The 15,961-nt window shown below is 39.1% G+C and overlaps 1 protein-coding gene across 37 annotated transcripts in view; it reads right to left on the bottom strand.

Annotated features, from left to right (window-relative positions):
- Positions 1 to 15,961, bottom strand: part of LOC126980361 (muscle calcium channel subunit alpha-1-like) — a 261,653-nt gene that overhangs the window by 9,922 nt on the left and 235,770 nt on the right. For 29 of the 37 annotated variants that reach the window (XM_050830186.1, XM_050830184.1, XM_050830154.1 and 26 more), the window contains 11 exons: positions 15,424 to 15,444; positions 10,771 to 10,959; positions 10,076 to 10,181; positions 9,478 to 9,623; positions 8,902 to 9,126; positions 8,002 to 8,206; positions 7,294 to 7,431; positions 6,832 to 6,926; positions 4,721 to 4,819; positions 2,976 to 3,032; positions 1,791 to 1,888 (listed from right to left, as the gene is read on the bottom strand). In XM_050830186.1, coding sequence (XP_050686143.1) covers positions 1,791 to 1,888; positions 2,976 to 3,032; positions 4,721 to 4,819; positions 6,832 to 6,926; positions 7,294 to 7,431; positions 8,002 to 8,206; positions 8,902 to 9,126; positions 9,478 to 9,623; positions 10,076 to 10,181; positions 10,771 to 10,959; positions 15,424 to 15,444 — 1,379 coding nt within the window. The remainder of the gene's footprint in view (positions 1 to 1,790; positions 1,889 to 2,975; positions 3,033 to 4,720; positions 4,820 to 6,831; positions 6,927 to 7,293; positions 7,432 to 8,001; positions 8,207 to 8,901; positions 9,127 to 9,477; positions 9,624 to 10,075; positions 10,182 to 10,770; positions 10,960 to 15,423; positions 15,445 to 15,961) is intronic. The other 8 variants (XM_050830165.1, XM_050830173.1, XM_050830172.1 and 5 more) reach the window with 4 other exon arrangements.

Below are 15,961 nucleotides of genomic sequence, written 5' to 3'. Positions count from 1 at the left end.
AGTATTCATTTATATCCTTATACGTTTTCTAATAAAATAAAATTAATCCATGTACAATTTATATTGATCACAATTTTCATTTCCTCAAGAACACAATCAAGTGAAACGTTGTATAGATTATGTTGTAGTTTTATTTAGTGGTCAAAGGCCTTTTATGGAGTCAAAGATGTGTGTTTAGTTGCCTTGTACACCACCATCCACTGACAGACAAGTGCTAGGAACCAAATGTATTTATGTTATACATTTCAAGTTTTGAGGCAACTGTTTGATAGACATCATGAGTAAAAGGAAGAGTGAACACAAAGTGCACAGGAATTACTGGAGGTGCACGGGAGTTTACAGTGTGTCCTGAGGCAAAATATTGTAAGGGGGCATCACAAGTACATTGTAGTGACATCACCAACATAGTGCTCTTTGCCCATTGTTGCATCACCAAACAAAAACTGACTGTCTGTTTGGTGGGTAAAAAGGGTGAGCACCTCAGCTGGAAGATGCCTGACTTGTCACAGCCAACCCACAAGTTATCAAGTAGATGCAGAGGACTGAACACCAAGCATTCTTGAGTTTAGAGTAAATACACAAGAATTAACATTGAGTGCATGAGTGTGTGGTGGGTGTACAGGTATTTAGCAACAAGTTTTGGATGTCAGAGAGCACGCTGTCAGCCACTTTGCACTATTAGTGTCTGAGGCACAGATACCAGGTGACATATTACCAAAAGTTATGAAGGAATTAGTCCAGTGGGTCATTAGTTTGTTATAGCAGAAAATAGAAGTACATTACAAATGAACAGCTGGTAGGCAATCACATTGGAAATTCAGTTAGTAAATTGGAAAAGATACAAAGTTTATAAGGTGCGCTGTTGAATCAAGGTGGTATAAAATCTACAATGTGTGAGTGAAAGAAACAACACTACCTTTACCTGATGTAAAAAAAAATTCTGGTACAAATAATATTTTGTTCAGAAACACCAAAAAACTTGGACTGCACTTGATTATAATGGGAATAAGCATAAAAGCAAGAAATCAAATACTGCAGCCTCTGTTGACAACCTACCTTATTCTTGGGAGCAGCCTGCATGGTGCCAATACTTAAACTATGCCAAACTTTTTAAGAAATTAATAAGATATCATAAATTACCTGCATTATACATTCCAGGGGAATTTTCCATCCACCAGCCACATTTACCAATAAACTGCCACATGTCATGAACCATGCACACAGACATGCATCTGAGCTGCACACAGATATGCACAGATGCAGACACACACACACACACACACACACACACACACACACACTCACACACACAAGCAAAAAATAAATAAATAAATAAACTATATGTCTTGGAGCACTGAAAAAAATTTCAAATTCAATAGAAGGGAAAGGCAACTAAAACAAAGCTAAAAGAAAGCACACACAAGATTATGAAGAAGAACATACCAAACAGAAGAGAGAGAGAGAGAGAGAGAGAGAGAGAGAGAGAGAGAGAGAGAGAGAGAGAGAGAGAGAGAGAGAGAGAGAGAGAGAGAGAGAGAGAGAGAGAGAGAGAGAGAGAGTGAGAGAGAGAGAGAGAGAGAGAGAGAGAGAGAGAGAGAGAGAGAAAAGAAAAAAAGAGAAAAGAGAAAGGAAAAAAAGAAAAACAGAAAAGAGAAAAAAGGGAGAGAAAAGAGAACAAAGAAAAGAAAAAAAGAGGGAGTGTGAAAAAGAGAAAGAAAAAAATCTGCAGCAATAAAATAATCTTGCAAGCCCTTAACCCGCAAGCCTTGCAGCACAAATGCATCACTGACCTCTCGAGGGGGGTTGGCGGCCTGTGGAGGGTGTGGTTGAGCGCCGTCTTCTCGTTGGAGTGAGCCGGGGAGTAAGAGAGGGAGTTGGTTGGGGAAATCTGTGGATACCAAGGAACAGATGTAACTTCCTACAGTGCCAGAACTCCACTGTTAGAATGTGGGAGAGAGGAGAGGTGTTTTTCATGTTGTCGCTGTACTGTACTGAGGTCATATTGGGGAATGCCGTGATGAAGGGTAGCTGAGAGAATTAGGGAAACGTGGGAACTGAACATTTATAATTTCATACTATTCATAGATAATTTTTCAATCCAGTGAATGTAAAGGAATGTGGTATGCCTGATATGAGTGACTTGAGACAGAGATACGGCTGTGGCTTTGACAAAGTACCAAAGTTTATAGTCCACTTGCGTAAAATATATATTTGATTATCATTTCTTCTTATTCACTGGAAAATGTACAATGTTCTCTTCATGTCTAAAAGTGTTGCCTTTATTGTAAACAGAAAAATTAGAGCTGTCTGGTATGAGTCAGTGTTATTCTCAAGCAATATCATAATTCATGCTCATTTTTTAACGATTACTAAACCAAACAAGAAACACTGGTAAGGTTTGATAAGAGAGAGGAGCACTCCAAAACACACAAACTAAACAACAGCTGTACTGTGTGTATAGGTTGAGGGTCTCTCCACTACCTACACCCCCTAGATGGGCCAGATTAGTAGTCTGATGTGGTCTGAGGGGACCAGTGCTGCCAGAGTCCTGACATGTTGACTGAAGAATAGTTAGTCAAGATTTTAGTGCCTATACTGGTTGTTGATTTAAGAAAAGAGTCTGCAACTCACACATTAAAACATCCAGAAAATCAAATACTGTAAATACATTAGTTTTCAGAAGTGTAAAAGGGCTATGGAAGTCTACATGTGGAACATCTTTAGAAAAAAAATTGATTAGTATACGACATCAGTAAGTTTCTTTTGTTATTTTCATTAGAAATAACCTTGGGGGAAACGTAATCCAGAAGCTTTATTCTTTACTGAAAAAAAAAAAAAAAAAAAAAAAAAAAAAGTTGTGTGATTTCAGTGTTGGGCATCCATCACTTTTCAGTAAGTCTCCCTCAAAGTTCCCTGGCAGGTGTGAGTGCTAGCTAGTCAAAGAAACAACCATTCCACCTCACCGCTGGCCTCACCATGTTCATAATTTGGTTGTTGACCTTCAGAATTACCGGGTGCAAGATATTACCCGTCTGCAAGATGAACAGTTAGATGCAGCATTTTCATGACAGAGGACAAGGTTCTTTATGCTGGTGAATGTAACTTAACAGTAGCTTATTCTATTCCCTGAAGTAAGAATCTTAGTTTGCCCCACTATTTATGTGTCATTATTTTGTGGGAGTCAGTAACAGCTACAGACAATGCATCCACAAGCCTTCCATCCCTCTTCTTCCACTATATCTCTGCTCCACATCCAACACACGGATGACATTACATCCTCACCTTTGACTCTGCCTGTGGTCTCATCCTAAGTAAGCACATATTTCAGCAGTGATTTTTACATGCACTGTATTTATCAAGAATGTATGTTGATAACACTTTATGGTGTGGGTCTGCACCATGATATTTTTTGGTAAATAGTAAAGTAAATAGCTTGTTACTTTCCATTTTTCACACTAAACATTCACACTGTCTGCTTTCTCTGACCCAAACATTCCTGTATCCTACTCGCCTCACTAAAATATAAAATAGTGCACCCAAATGATCTATCAGGAGATGAGATAACAATAAATGATTGACATTATTTCATTCTGGAAGAACATTATGTACATTAAACCATATAACTAATGCCACTAAAAAAAAAAAAAAAAAAAAAAAAAAATATATATATATATATATATATATATATATATATATATATATATATATATATATATATACAAACCTATATATATATATATATACAAACATATATAGAGATATAAAGTTTCTGTGGAAGAGAATTCATAAATTAGTAGCAATAAATAGAATAGTAATATTGTACAAAGTAATAAATATCCAAGTTGAAAATATTACTAACTATGACTTGCCCTCATGCCTAAAATAGCATCCAAACACAAAATTATTTGAAATACAGTACAAAATATAGCAATTTGCCATAACATGCATAAGCTACATTAACATTTGAACCTGATCTAGTTTTAGATTTTTATGGTGATTTAGTACACTAAACTACAGCAAACCTGGGAAGCCCAACACTATGGGGACAATACAGAGATTTCCTACATTAGCGGTCTCCCTTGAACCAGTCTCTTTATGGCATGTCTTTCAGGCACACAGCAGGGACTCAGGGAATGGGGCTGGGTTTTTTTTTTTCAGGGATACATGCAGATGTCTTGTGGATGGTATTAGTTTAAGTTCATTAACAAAATAAAACCACTACTGTTACAGCCCATGCCTAAGCTTAGTAAATTACATGAAGGCAAATTGGGGGGTATGTTATGACAATTCAAATTTTCCAGAAAGAAACTTATTTGAGCAAAAGCAATGGCTGTAACATCTTCATTTGAAGGAATTGTTTAATAAGTTTTGGGTGGCAGGATAACTCACTGAAGAGCAGTATTAGTCACTACCTTATTTTGGGGCTCTCGGTTCTGAGGTCCAATGTGTAGAGTGATGAGCAGATACCACTGGCAGTACATCAGAGGGACATACCCATGACATAACTCAAGGGCCTGAACTTTGCCAGTTTTAACCAAAAGAAAATTCCTCAGAAGAAATATCAAACTGCACAGTAGAGGGGAGAGGGAGAGCAATGCATTCATTTCTAATCTAAATTCTACGGACGTCTTTGATACACTGCTGTAATTTTTTTTCCCTTTAGATGTTCCCCGAGTTCCCCGAGCACTGCTGGGCTGTCGGGGAGCACATGTGAGCTCACCTTGGAGTGCTGACCAGAGTTGACACGGAGCGACCGGGTTCGCTGCAGACCTTTGACTCTCATAGAAGACCAGACGGATCCGAACAAGGAGTGGTTACGCTAGAAAACCATCAGTGGGAGGTTACTGTTAAATGTGCCATGAGGAAGGAAGGAAGAGGTGGGACGGTGCTAGCTTACTGCACTGTGGGCAGGGGTGATGCAGAGACTGGACAAGGGAATCTTTAATAAAATGTCAAGAGAGCACAGGAGTTTGAGAGCTTTAGTTTGAGAGAGAAGAAAAGATTTTAAAATGCATCATATGTTGTTGCTACTTCACCATTCTTCAGAGTGCAAATGTACAGTGCACAATATGAAGCACATATCTTGTGGCTAGTGCCTCGTCCAAGGGAATATGATAGTATAAATCATAAGTTTGGACTCATTCTATGATGCCAGTACAAAGGTACTGTATAATATATGAGCCTCTTTTTTATAACTAGATTGCAGACATACTATCAGATCATTTAGGAGTCCAAAGGGACACTCCCCAAGCTCCTGGCTCTGACTCGGCCTTGGGGGGAGGGGATGAACTTTTAACTGTCAAATTTAAAATTAAGAGAACACAGTTAATCATTAGAAACCTTAATTGGCAGCCTCAGAGGAAAACAGTTAATCATGTCAGGTTTCAAAAGCATCCCTGATATTATGGTCTTTAAATTCACACTTGCAATCAAAATCTGCTCAGGTATTTTTGCATAGAAGCTCAGTGTTGTCTCACCATTTCTTAAGCTCATAAGTATGTAGCAAATAAAATATATTTTGCACTGGGGTCTGATAGGTAGCTTCATATCTCCTGTAGAGCAGCTAGCAGCTAACCATTCCACATTCTCAGGATGCAGATCAATGGTGCAAAGCTTGTCCACAGCCCAAAATCTTATAGTCTCATTGCATGCTAAGTTTCCAATGTTTCAAGATTTTAACATAAATAATACTTAATTCATGTGGATATACTTTAGTTAAATTATTAAAATGCAAAAAACTCAATATGAAATATTAAACATATGATTTAAGAAATCAGAAACAGTATTTTTGAAAAGCCTAAAAACGATCCAGTGAATGATAATGAATTGGGCTGAAAACTTTGTGTGCCAGAACTAATGTAAGGGCAGCCTTGGGAGAGAGTACCGATCTAAGCAAGGACTGAAAGCCTCTATAAAATCTATCTGAGCCGTGTTAGTGGAGGAGAGGGGCTGACACAAGGGTGTGCTGCTCCATCTCACCCTCAGCTGCTGCCGTGTTCTTCCTCAAGAATATGCATGATGTAGAAGTACCTGTTTTTCATTTGTTGAGCTGTACACATAAAGAAACTTGCCCTGACAAACCTAAAACTAATTTAACGTTGTTGGTATTATTAGTTTTATATTAGAAAAAAAATGTGATAAACATTATCAACTGCCGTGAAGACATTATTATGCACGGTATAAAAGAAACACTAAATGAAATTAAAAGTTCAACTCTGCTTTCCTAATCAATTATGGTGTTGTGAATGCTGTCTTTCAGTACACCATACTGATACAACCTAAAAGTGTTCTCATAGTCTTTCTGATGAAAACCTACACTGAGGGAAAATAGTATTACAAAAGCTCACTGTTAAAAAGCTTAACAATCTTATACAGTAAGATTCTGTTAATCCGAATTACTGGACCAACGCCTTTTTGGGATCAGCAAATTTATCAAACTATCAGAGGCAGGCCAATCACCCTCAACATGTACATGTAGACAAAGTAATATCAGATTACTGTTTCTTGCCTTCAATAATTCAGACTTTGAGGATTTTAGACCAGTAAAATTCAGATTAACAAGGTCTTTAAGTACTGTTAAATAATATTATAATACCTTCACAGGGATATTAAAATTGCTATGGGTAAATCACCTTTCCCATTGTAGACTTTGTGAGAATTAACTTGACTCAAGAACAAGTCTGTTAAGGAAAACAGATCAAAAGGAAACAAAAATGTAACAAAGGTCTCATCCGTCATACCATAGTAACTTTTGGCAATCCCTCAAAGCCAGGGAACACACCAGCAATGCCATGATAGCCAGGAGAGGAAAGGACAGGAAGGTTGTCTTACCCTATGCGTGGGAATGTCGTCATCACGCATCTCATCAAGGTTACCCGAGATGGCACGCTTAAGCTCAGGTCCAGCTTCGTGCAACGTCCTCAAACCTGGTTGTGAGAGAGAGGTGAGCATGAAGAAGAGTAATTACTTCACTTGATTTATTCTACTACTTCTACTACTCTATTCTTTGTATAAATAGTTTAAACAAGGCCTACAAAATGTTATGTAATTCTTCCATTATTAAACTACATTAGTCCTTCCACAGAGCCTAATAAAAAGTACTAATCACCATTGTTCTGAAGCAACAAATATAACTTACGGAAACCACAAAACAAAGACAAGAAGTTGCGAACACGTGACAATTCTGATATTTCTTTATTTCAACGAGTGAACTAAAATGTGTGTTAAATATTCTCAGTGAAACTCCAGCAGGATATACACATTTCTTGTTCATGGGCATGTGTCCCAACTCACCGGCCTGCAGAGTGACTGTGTTGGAGGCATCTTTGTCACTCTGCTCCTTTATCTCTTGCTTTTTCTTCTTGAATCTTCTGAAGTAATCTTGGATGAGGAAAGTTGCATAAAACTTCCCAACTGTGACGTCATCCTCCACTGTTGAGATGAGACTGGCATTACTTTTCTGTTTTGTTTATTTTTCTATTAACTTTGAGGGAAGGTCATGCACTGCTACTCATAACTAATGAAAAGAGTATACATATATGCACAAAATACTTGCTGATTTTAATAAAAGTGCTTATATATTGCTAATAAATATACGTCATCAACATATGTAAGGAAAGATAAAGTTTGGGGCATATGCTAAGCTGCACATGGCCTCAGTGTTCTTCTCCATCTTACTGGCCACAAGCCTGTGTTGTTTAAGAACCCAGTACCTGGGAACACAGGGCAAGTGTGACATCTTAAATTACCACAGTTTACCTTCCTTAGGTTTACACATTTGTCAACCAACAAAAAAGGAGGATGAAGAGCTGGGTGGGCTGCGGCTGACTTCCAGGGCTGGGACTGGCTCCCAGCCCCAGGAATCATAGCTAGGCCACTACACCACACAGGCACACAAGAGAGATGGTATATTTACAATAGCATCCTCTTAAGAGACAAATTTGTCCTAAAACTATTTTTTTATGATCCCATAAAACCCATAACTCTTCCCTCAGACCTCACCTCCCACAGGTGGCACCACTTGGTCGAGCAGCTTGGGGTTGGTGCGCTTCCAGATCTTTTTGATGACGGCTCGCAGCTCCTCATTGGCATCATCAATGTTTCCCTCCGTCTTGATTCTTAGTGATGTTCTGACCAGCGCAAACAGCGTGGCATTGAACATTACTGTCCCATCAGTGTTGAGTGGCATATTCATAGCCACTAGTCGCTGTAAAGGGTGAGTGCATGAGTCAGAGTCAGAGATGAATGGTGATAAGGTTGATATAAAGAAAGTGATAAATATAGAAGGGAGGCAAGACTAAATGAACTTCAGCATAGGACTTTATACTAAAACAAGTTTTGCCTTTTAATAGAATCTACATAAATCGAGGATCAGAAAATAATAAGAAGAAAAGATATGATATGCTAAAGTCTGCATAACTCTGGAGCATAAGACTTTCAAGGTGACAAACTATTATTTAATCTATCCCAGTGCTGTCCAAACTTTTTCGCCTATTGTACCCTTTATTACATTCTCCCACTGTTACGAACCCCCTATGGCTGACTAAAGTCAATTATATATATCATATTTGCATTACATTACATTATATTTACGCATACTGCATTAAAAACGCGTCCTTCCTAGGTAACCAACCGTCCCTCCCTCTCTCTTTTCCTTCATAGAACATGGGAAGTTTCTGCTGTGTGTGTGTGTGTGTGTGTGTTCATCGTCTTTTCACGTACCCCTTTGATCTATGCTGCGTACCCCGAGGGGTACGCGGACCCCAGTTTGGACAACACTGATCTATCCAACCCCATTAGGGAAAATAAGAACATTAAACAAGAAGAAGAAGAAGAAGAAGAAGACAATTATTTCCTTAGTACATTCAAGGCACCAGATACTTGCAAAACTCAAGGCTTTACCTTACAGGCCACCCGATATGGACAGAGTTTTCCAAAGCCGAGCGGCGGTGAGATTTTCCTGAGAAGAGTGACCACATCAAGGTGCTTAATGCGGCCCTTGGCATCTGGGTCATACTCTGACCATAGTGTGATGAACTCATCGAGGTGGTGTGGCCCAAGAATGGACCAATCACGGGTCAGGTAGTCAAAGTTGTCCATGATGACGGCCACAAACAAATTGATGATCTGATGTGATGAGACAAAGACACAGAAAGCAATTAAAGATGATGTTTCTACATTTTTAGGAATGAGTTAAATGTGGGAGTGTACATGTATGGCATCTTAATTAGGAAAAACATGAGGGAGCACATGAAGGCAAGGAGGAAATGAACATGAAAAGTGTAAGCAAGGAGAGACAGAAAAAGAAACAAAAGGAGAGTAATTAGACACACCAGAAAAGGGCAAAACATAGAAAGAGATTAAGTATTATCTAATGGAGGAGGGTAAGAGTTTTTGATGAGAAGAGGCATGGAAGGAAGAGGACGTATGGAGGGAGGGGAAAGAAGACATGGAAAAAAAAGGAGAATCTACACTCACCAGGAATGAGCAGAGGGTGTAAAATGAGATGAAGTATGGGTAGGCCACCATGGAGCCACAGGTCTTGGCAGCCGAGTCTTCAGAGGCAGGGTCACAACCAGCATCAGGTGGCAAGCAGGACAACATGATCTCTTGCCATGCCTCACCTGAATTATATCCCAGATTAATTTCATGAGCCATAATCAAGAAAATTTACATCATCAGCCTGTACCATTCCACAGCAAGACACAGCCCTCTCCCACATGCCTCCGTCCATTTGTCTTGTGCCTCTAGTGGGTCCTTTTTTATCAGTTATTTTCCAGTCTATCACCTTCTGCTCACGTAGTGTATTCTCCCCTACATATGTGTTCTCACCATTGCCACATCTATTTTCTCTTATCCGTTTTGAGTGTTTCATACAGTGATAGGACTCTCCATACCTCTTTGGGCACTTCTAATTTTCCTTTCCAGAGCTTTGGTCATAAATTTAAATCTACCTATATAAACTCTTATTTAAACTAATGAGTATTCATCTCTTGTCATTTTATATTTTTTTTCTATGTAAGCTTTTACTTAGAGCAAGACATTTCCCGGACTGCTGGCCATGCGCTGAACACACCTGTTGCTGATCTGAACAACACCATGACCGCCTGGAAGAAGGTCTGAAAATTGTTGTGCCGATGAATCTGAGTGTTCTCAAAGTCCAAGGCAATCTTTCCAAACACCTGAAAAATCAAAGAGATTAGCATCCCTCTAAGAGAGTTTATATAAGCATTATGCTATTCCACTAGTCAAAATGTAAAAGTGTTCAGAAAGGCACTGAATGATCAGAGTCATAACCAGTTTAAGCAATATTGTGATTTTAACAAATAATTTTCTCTAAGACTTACATGTCCTGTGATGCTCACATGGAAGGTAAAATACTTAACAAGATTACAAAAGACTTTTAATGAATTTTTTTTGCAAGAGACTAGAAAATGCCATTATTCACCCAATAGCAGCGGGGATCATGTTTCTTAATGGTCCCTCCAAGTGAGAAAAATGAGAAAAAATCACCCCTCACACAAACCATTTCATAATATATATCAAAGCATTTGTGATCAGATTATGTATCATCTATTTTTGGGGGTTATATCATGGCACAAATTTGGCCAGTCGCTGCTACTCGGTAAAGCCACAAATTTGGCCCGTCGCTGCTACTGGGTTAAGTAATGAAAGTTCTACAGACTAAGAATACATTCCTCTTGCTAAGGTTAAGATCCACTTGGACCAAATCCAAGACAGAAAGTAGGTAGCACAGAGTCCCCAGCTCACCTGCATGCCCACAACCCCATAGATGAAGAAGAGGAGAAGGATGAGCAGCGCAACGTATGGCAGTGCCTGGAAACTCTTTATGAAGGTCCAGAGGAGAGTGCGGATGCCCTCTCCTTTGGACAGCAGCTTGACCAGACGCATCACACGGAACAGACGGAAGAAGTTGATGGAGAAGAGATTAGAGCCCGGCTGTGATCGAGGGAGACAGAGGTTAGAGGGCGAAGTAGCTATGTTAATAATACACTAATGTCTAACCTTTACTTGCCTGGCTGGACAATATTCTTGCTTATGGCTGTGGATTTAAAAGAAAAGCAAAACAGTGAGAACGTTAAGATGGCTACCAGTGGATACATAGTTGCTTGTGTTACCTTCAGTAAATCAGAAAGATTGAATGAAAACAAATGGTGATATAAGTTACCAAAAATAAACTAAAAATGAACAACTGATAAAACACATAAAAATAAATTCAACTTAACTCTGATATAATTCAAGCAATGATACAGTGAGCAATTCAAATCGAAATTAATGAATGAATCATAACTGTACAGAAGACATGATTTACTATGCAGTAATCATTCCCAGCTTCCATATATACCAAAGCATTAGCTCTGGGAAAATATGTGATCTTGCACAAAAAAATATTATGCTAGAGAAGGGATTATTACTGGTTAAAAATGTACAAGGAGGGAGTGTACACATCATTCCTATACATGACACACCTTGAAACCATCTCTTTATGTTCACATTTATTATGTGAAAATGCCAACCCTCCCATGCAGAGGGAGGAAGGGAGAGTAAGAGTTTCTGTACACTCTGATGTGTTACTAAACCTTCTCCCTAAGTGATAACACCCAGAGGAACACAGTGTAGGAAAGCTTCAGTTCAGGAGCAGGAGCGTCTTCTCTCCTCATGTCTTCACAGGAGGGTTCACCTCTATGTAACTATATACTATATATTTGGTCACTCACACAAGTGATTTTGAAAGCTGCTTCACTTCAAAATCAAGTAGAGGAGCTTTTCCAAATCATTCACATGAAAACTGAATTACTATATGAGTGGCTGTATGTGAGGTGAATAATATCAAGGAGTTATCTAACTGGTGAATGTCTGTTCAATATGACCAGGTGGTTGTGTAGTGGCAACAAATCCTGTGCCATTCGGGGTACATGTTTTTGGTGCTGTCTGTGGCCAACACACCACGGGAGTCCAGGGCTCAGGGAGACTCAGTGAACCCAGGACACTGTATTAGTAATGGAAATTGTCAACACATGAAGTGCCTGGAAGCCTTGGACCTTCAAGCTGAGCATAGTACATTAGTGAAAAGATTTCTCATTTGTCTATTATACATATGCTTGACCAAGATGCTCCCTGGAAAAAGAAGGTCATAGTTTCATAGCAGCAGGATGCACATGAACACATACCACATTCTTAAGCTTCAAGACATTCACTGTTCCGATTCAAGCTGAAGAGGAAAAAGTGACCTCCCAGTTGTCCCTTGACACACCTCTAGGATGTTACACAAAACTTTCCTATACTACTGTTCATCCTATTACTCTGGGATGGATAATGAAAAGTTTGATCTAACTTCTAACCAGAAGAAAATAAAGCTTATAAGTAAGAAAGCTGCATCAAGCATAAATATAAAATATAGATCAAACTGACAACTTTTTTTTATGTTATGGCAAGGTAAAGTAAGGCTGAGGCAGAACACTCATCATGGCCTCAGTGTGCAACATGAGCAGAAGAAGAGAGGAGGCAGTCCTCAGAGATGAAAATTGGATTGAAGAGTGTAAGTATAAACAAAGTCTATCAACAGCATGAGAAACAGAGGCACATTCTGGTCTTTCAAAGCACAGCTCTCAGCTTTACTCATTCTACCATGAAAAATACTTCAGTCATGTATAACTTTCTGTTGCAAAATAACAGGAAATAAAATACCATTGGAAAGCAAAAGACTAAGAACTTAGTGAACAGGCACAGCCCAGTAAACATTCTCCGCAGATCCTCAGGAGGCAAGTTGTCAGCCAGACTCTGTCGTGCATTGTGCTCCAGAGGGTCTGCAGGGAATGTTCTTGGGGAGTGCTTGGTCTCCTGACACACGCTACCTAAATCCATAATAATAATAATAATAATAATAATAATAATAATAATAATAATAATAATAATAATAATAATAATAATAATAATGATTTTCACACAATTATAAAAATGTCAGTCACTCTATATATCTAGACTCCATGCCAAGTACTCTACAGCTGCTCTCTAAGCATGGCAGAGTATATGCTAAGTACTACTACTAGCCAGAGCAATCGTTCAGTGGGCATGACTAGAAGACCATGGCTAGTGGCTGGCTAGTTGACAGGCGAGCACCATCTAGCCTAACATTCAACTCAACACAAGCACATAAGCATGACTCTCAGTCAACCATAGACTAGTAATCATACATGACATGCAACTTTATTTTACCGTATATTAGATGCATTTTTAAATAGTTTTCATTACAGAATTAAAAAAAAAAAAATTATAGAATACATTAGTAGAAAATTGCATTGACAAGTTTATCAAATAACTCATTTGACTATTCAAGTATATATGCATAATAAATACGTATATTTTTTTCCTTTGAAGACGGGCAGAGAAATTTGATATGTCAGCATACGTGTCTCAGGGAGACACGACCGAGAAAAAAAAAGAAACAGTGGTAGAAATACGATAAGTCATTCACAGGGGAAAAAAACGATGTAGAGACTGGAGCCAGTGGAGCTGAAACCCACTTCCAGAGGGCAGAGAGGCTAGGAAAGGGACTCTGTAGTATTACAAAAATAATGAGAGAGAGAGAGAGAGAGAGAGAGAGAGAGAGAGAGAGAGAGAGAGAGAGAGAGAGAGAGAGAGAGAGAGAGAGAGAGAGAGAGAGAGAGAGAGAGAGAGAGAGAGAGAGAGAGAGAGAGAGAGAGAGAGAGAGAATTACATAGAATTACATAGAAAATCAGACCACACAGATCCCATGGTCCAGACTTGGTGGTCTGTCCTTAAACTGAAGTGATTTTACATTAATCAGAAGGCTCCAAAACGTTGCATTTCTACTCTAGTTGATATTAAGTTGAAGGATGTGATGGTCGAGCTTATTTTTGAAGGAGTCAATCGTGTTACACTGGACCACTGATGGTGGAAGCTTATTCCATTCTCGCACTACAACGTTGGTGAAGAAAAATTTGGTGCAGTCTGAATTTACTTGTCTACATCTGAGTTTTACGCCATTGTTCCTCGTGCGCAAAGTGTCATCGATCATAAACAATGTTGATCTGTCTACATTCGTGAAACCATTAAGTATTTTAAAACATTCGATCAGTTTTCCTCGGAGGCGACGTTTCTCAAGAGAGAACATGTTAAGAGTAGAAAGCCTTTCTTCGTAGGATTTGTTGCGCAAGGAAGGGATCATTTTCATTGCCCGACGCTGAACACCTTCTAATTTAGCAATATCCTTTGCATGGTGGGGAGACCAGAACTGTACCGCATATTCTAAGTGGGGTCTGACTAAACTATTGTAGAGCGGGAGTATTACATCTTTATTCTTGAATAAAAAATTCATTTTAATGAAGCCCAACATTCTGTTCGCTTTATTTGTGCATCGATGCATTGCTGTGAGAATTTGAGGTTTGACGTGATTTTGACCCCCAAGTCCTTGACGCACTGAACGCTTTTGAGTTTAACGCCGCGCATTTCGTAATCGAACTTCTTATTCCTCGTTCCAACTTGAAGGACCTGGCACTTGTCTACGTTAAAGGGCATCTCCCATTTATCCGACCAAGCTGAAATTTTGTGCAAATCCTCTTGGAGGCTTTGCCTGTCTTCGTCAGTCAGAACCGAGTTACCAATCTTTGTGTCGTCTGCAAATTTACTAATGCGGTTATTGAGTCCAACATCCACTTCGTCGATGTAAATAATGAAGAGCACTGGGCCAAGAACCGAGCCCTGAGGGACGCCACTAGTGACCGGCGCCCACTCTGAGTTAAATCTGTCAATCACTACTCTTTGTTGTCTGTTGCTCAACCAATTCACGATCCATTGGTTTACTTGACCATCAATGCCTATTTGCTTTAATTTGTAAAGTAATTTATGATGTGGGACTTTATCAAACGCTTTCTGGAAATCAAGATAGTCTACGTCCAGTGATTTGGTTACGTCATAAACAGTGAAGAGGTCGTTATAAAAGGTTAATAGGTTTGACAGGCAGGATCTTTTGTTTCGGAAGCCATGTTGTGAGTCCCCAATTAATGAGTGGCTTTCAAGGTAACTCACAATTTTGTCTCTAATTATGCCCTCAAGTAGCTTACCTACAACCGAAGTTAGACTAATGGGCCTGTAATTACCTGGAGAGAGAGAGAGAGAGAGAGAGAGAGAGAGAGAGAGAGAGAGAGAGAGAGAGAGAGAGAGAGAGAGAGAGAGAGAGAGAGAGAGAGAGAGAGAGAGAGAGAGAGAGAGAGAGAGAGAGAGAGAATGAAGATGAGTTAAAATATGGGCTTTTGTATCTAAACTACTGGGCCAAGCAGATTACAAGACACCTACAACACATACAGTTAATTATGTATGTATATTTGTAAAAAATTAAATGATATAACAGTACAGAAGCAAGATGGTATTGACAGAACAAACCCAATCCGGTGGGCTCTCTTGCTGTTGAGTATTTGCAGTTGGGGGAACCAGAGGTGAGATCGAAGCATGAAAAAGAAATACAAGACATGAAAAGTCTCACATAGCTGCCTGTAGAGGAGAGTCGACACGCACACACACCAAAACACATGAAAACTTTAAAAAATCAAACACAGAGACAGACAAAAAACAAAAGCCTGGCAAGCATTCCTCGCCCTCCATTGTGAGTGGCTGAGGTCACAGCTACTGGGTCAAGGTCACCAATAAAGTGGTCTGACTTGGCTGATACTGAGTCATGCCTTTAAAGATTGCCTCCAGTCTAGCACTTCATGACTCAAAAGGGAGACAGAGAAATTCATGGCAATGGCATTTGCTTCAGCCAGCAAAAATAAAAGAAAATATAATTGTTCCCCTTACCTCACCCACATTTTAAATTTTATATAGCAAATAGAAACAATAATTTCTACAAATAATGTGATAAATAGCCAAGCTTGTTCAAAAAGCTTAGAAGCTAAACTTATACCTTTGGAACAGTGTTAAC

Source organism: Eriocheir sinensis, chromosome 44 (assembly GCF_024679095.1).
Source record: "Eriocheir sinensis breed Jianghai 21 chromosome 44, ASM2467909v1, whole genome shotgun sequence".
NCBI classification, from domain to species: domain Eukaryota; kingdom Metazoa; phylum Arthropoda; class Malacostraca; order Decapoda; family Varunidae; genus Eriocheir; species Eriocheir sinensis.
This window is presented reverse-complemented; position numbering and strand designations above follow the sequence as displayed.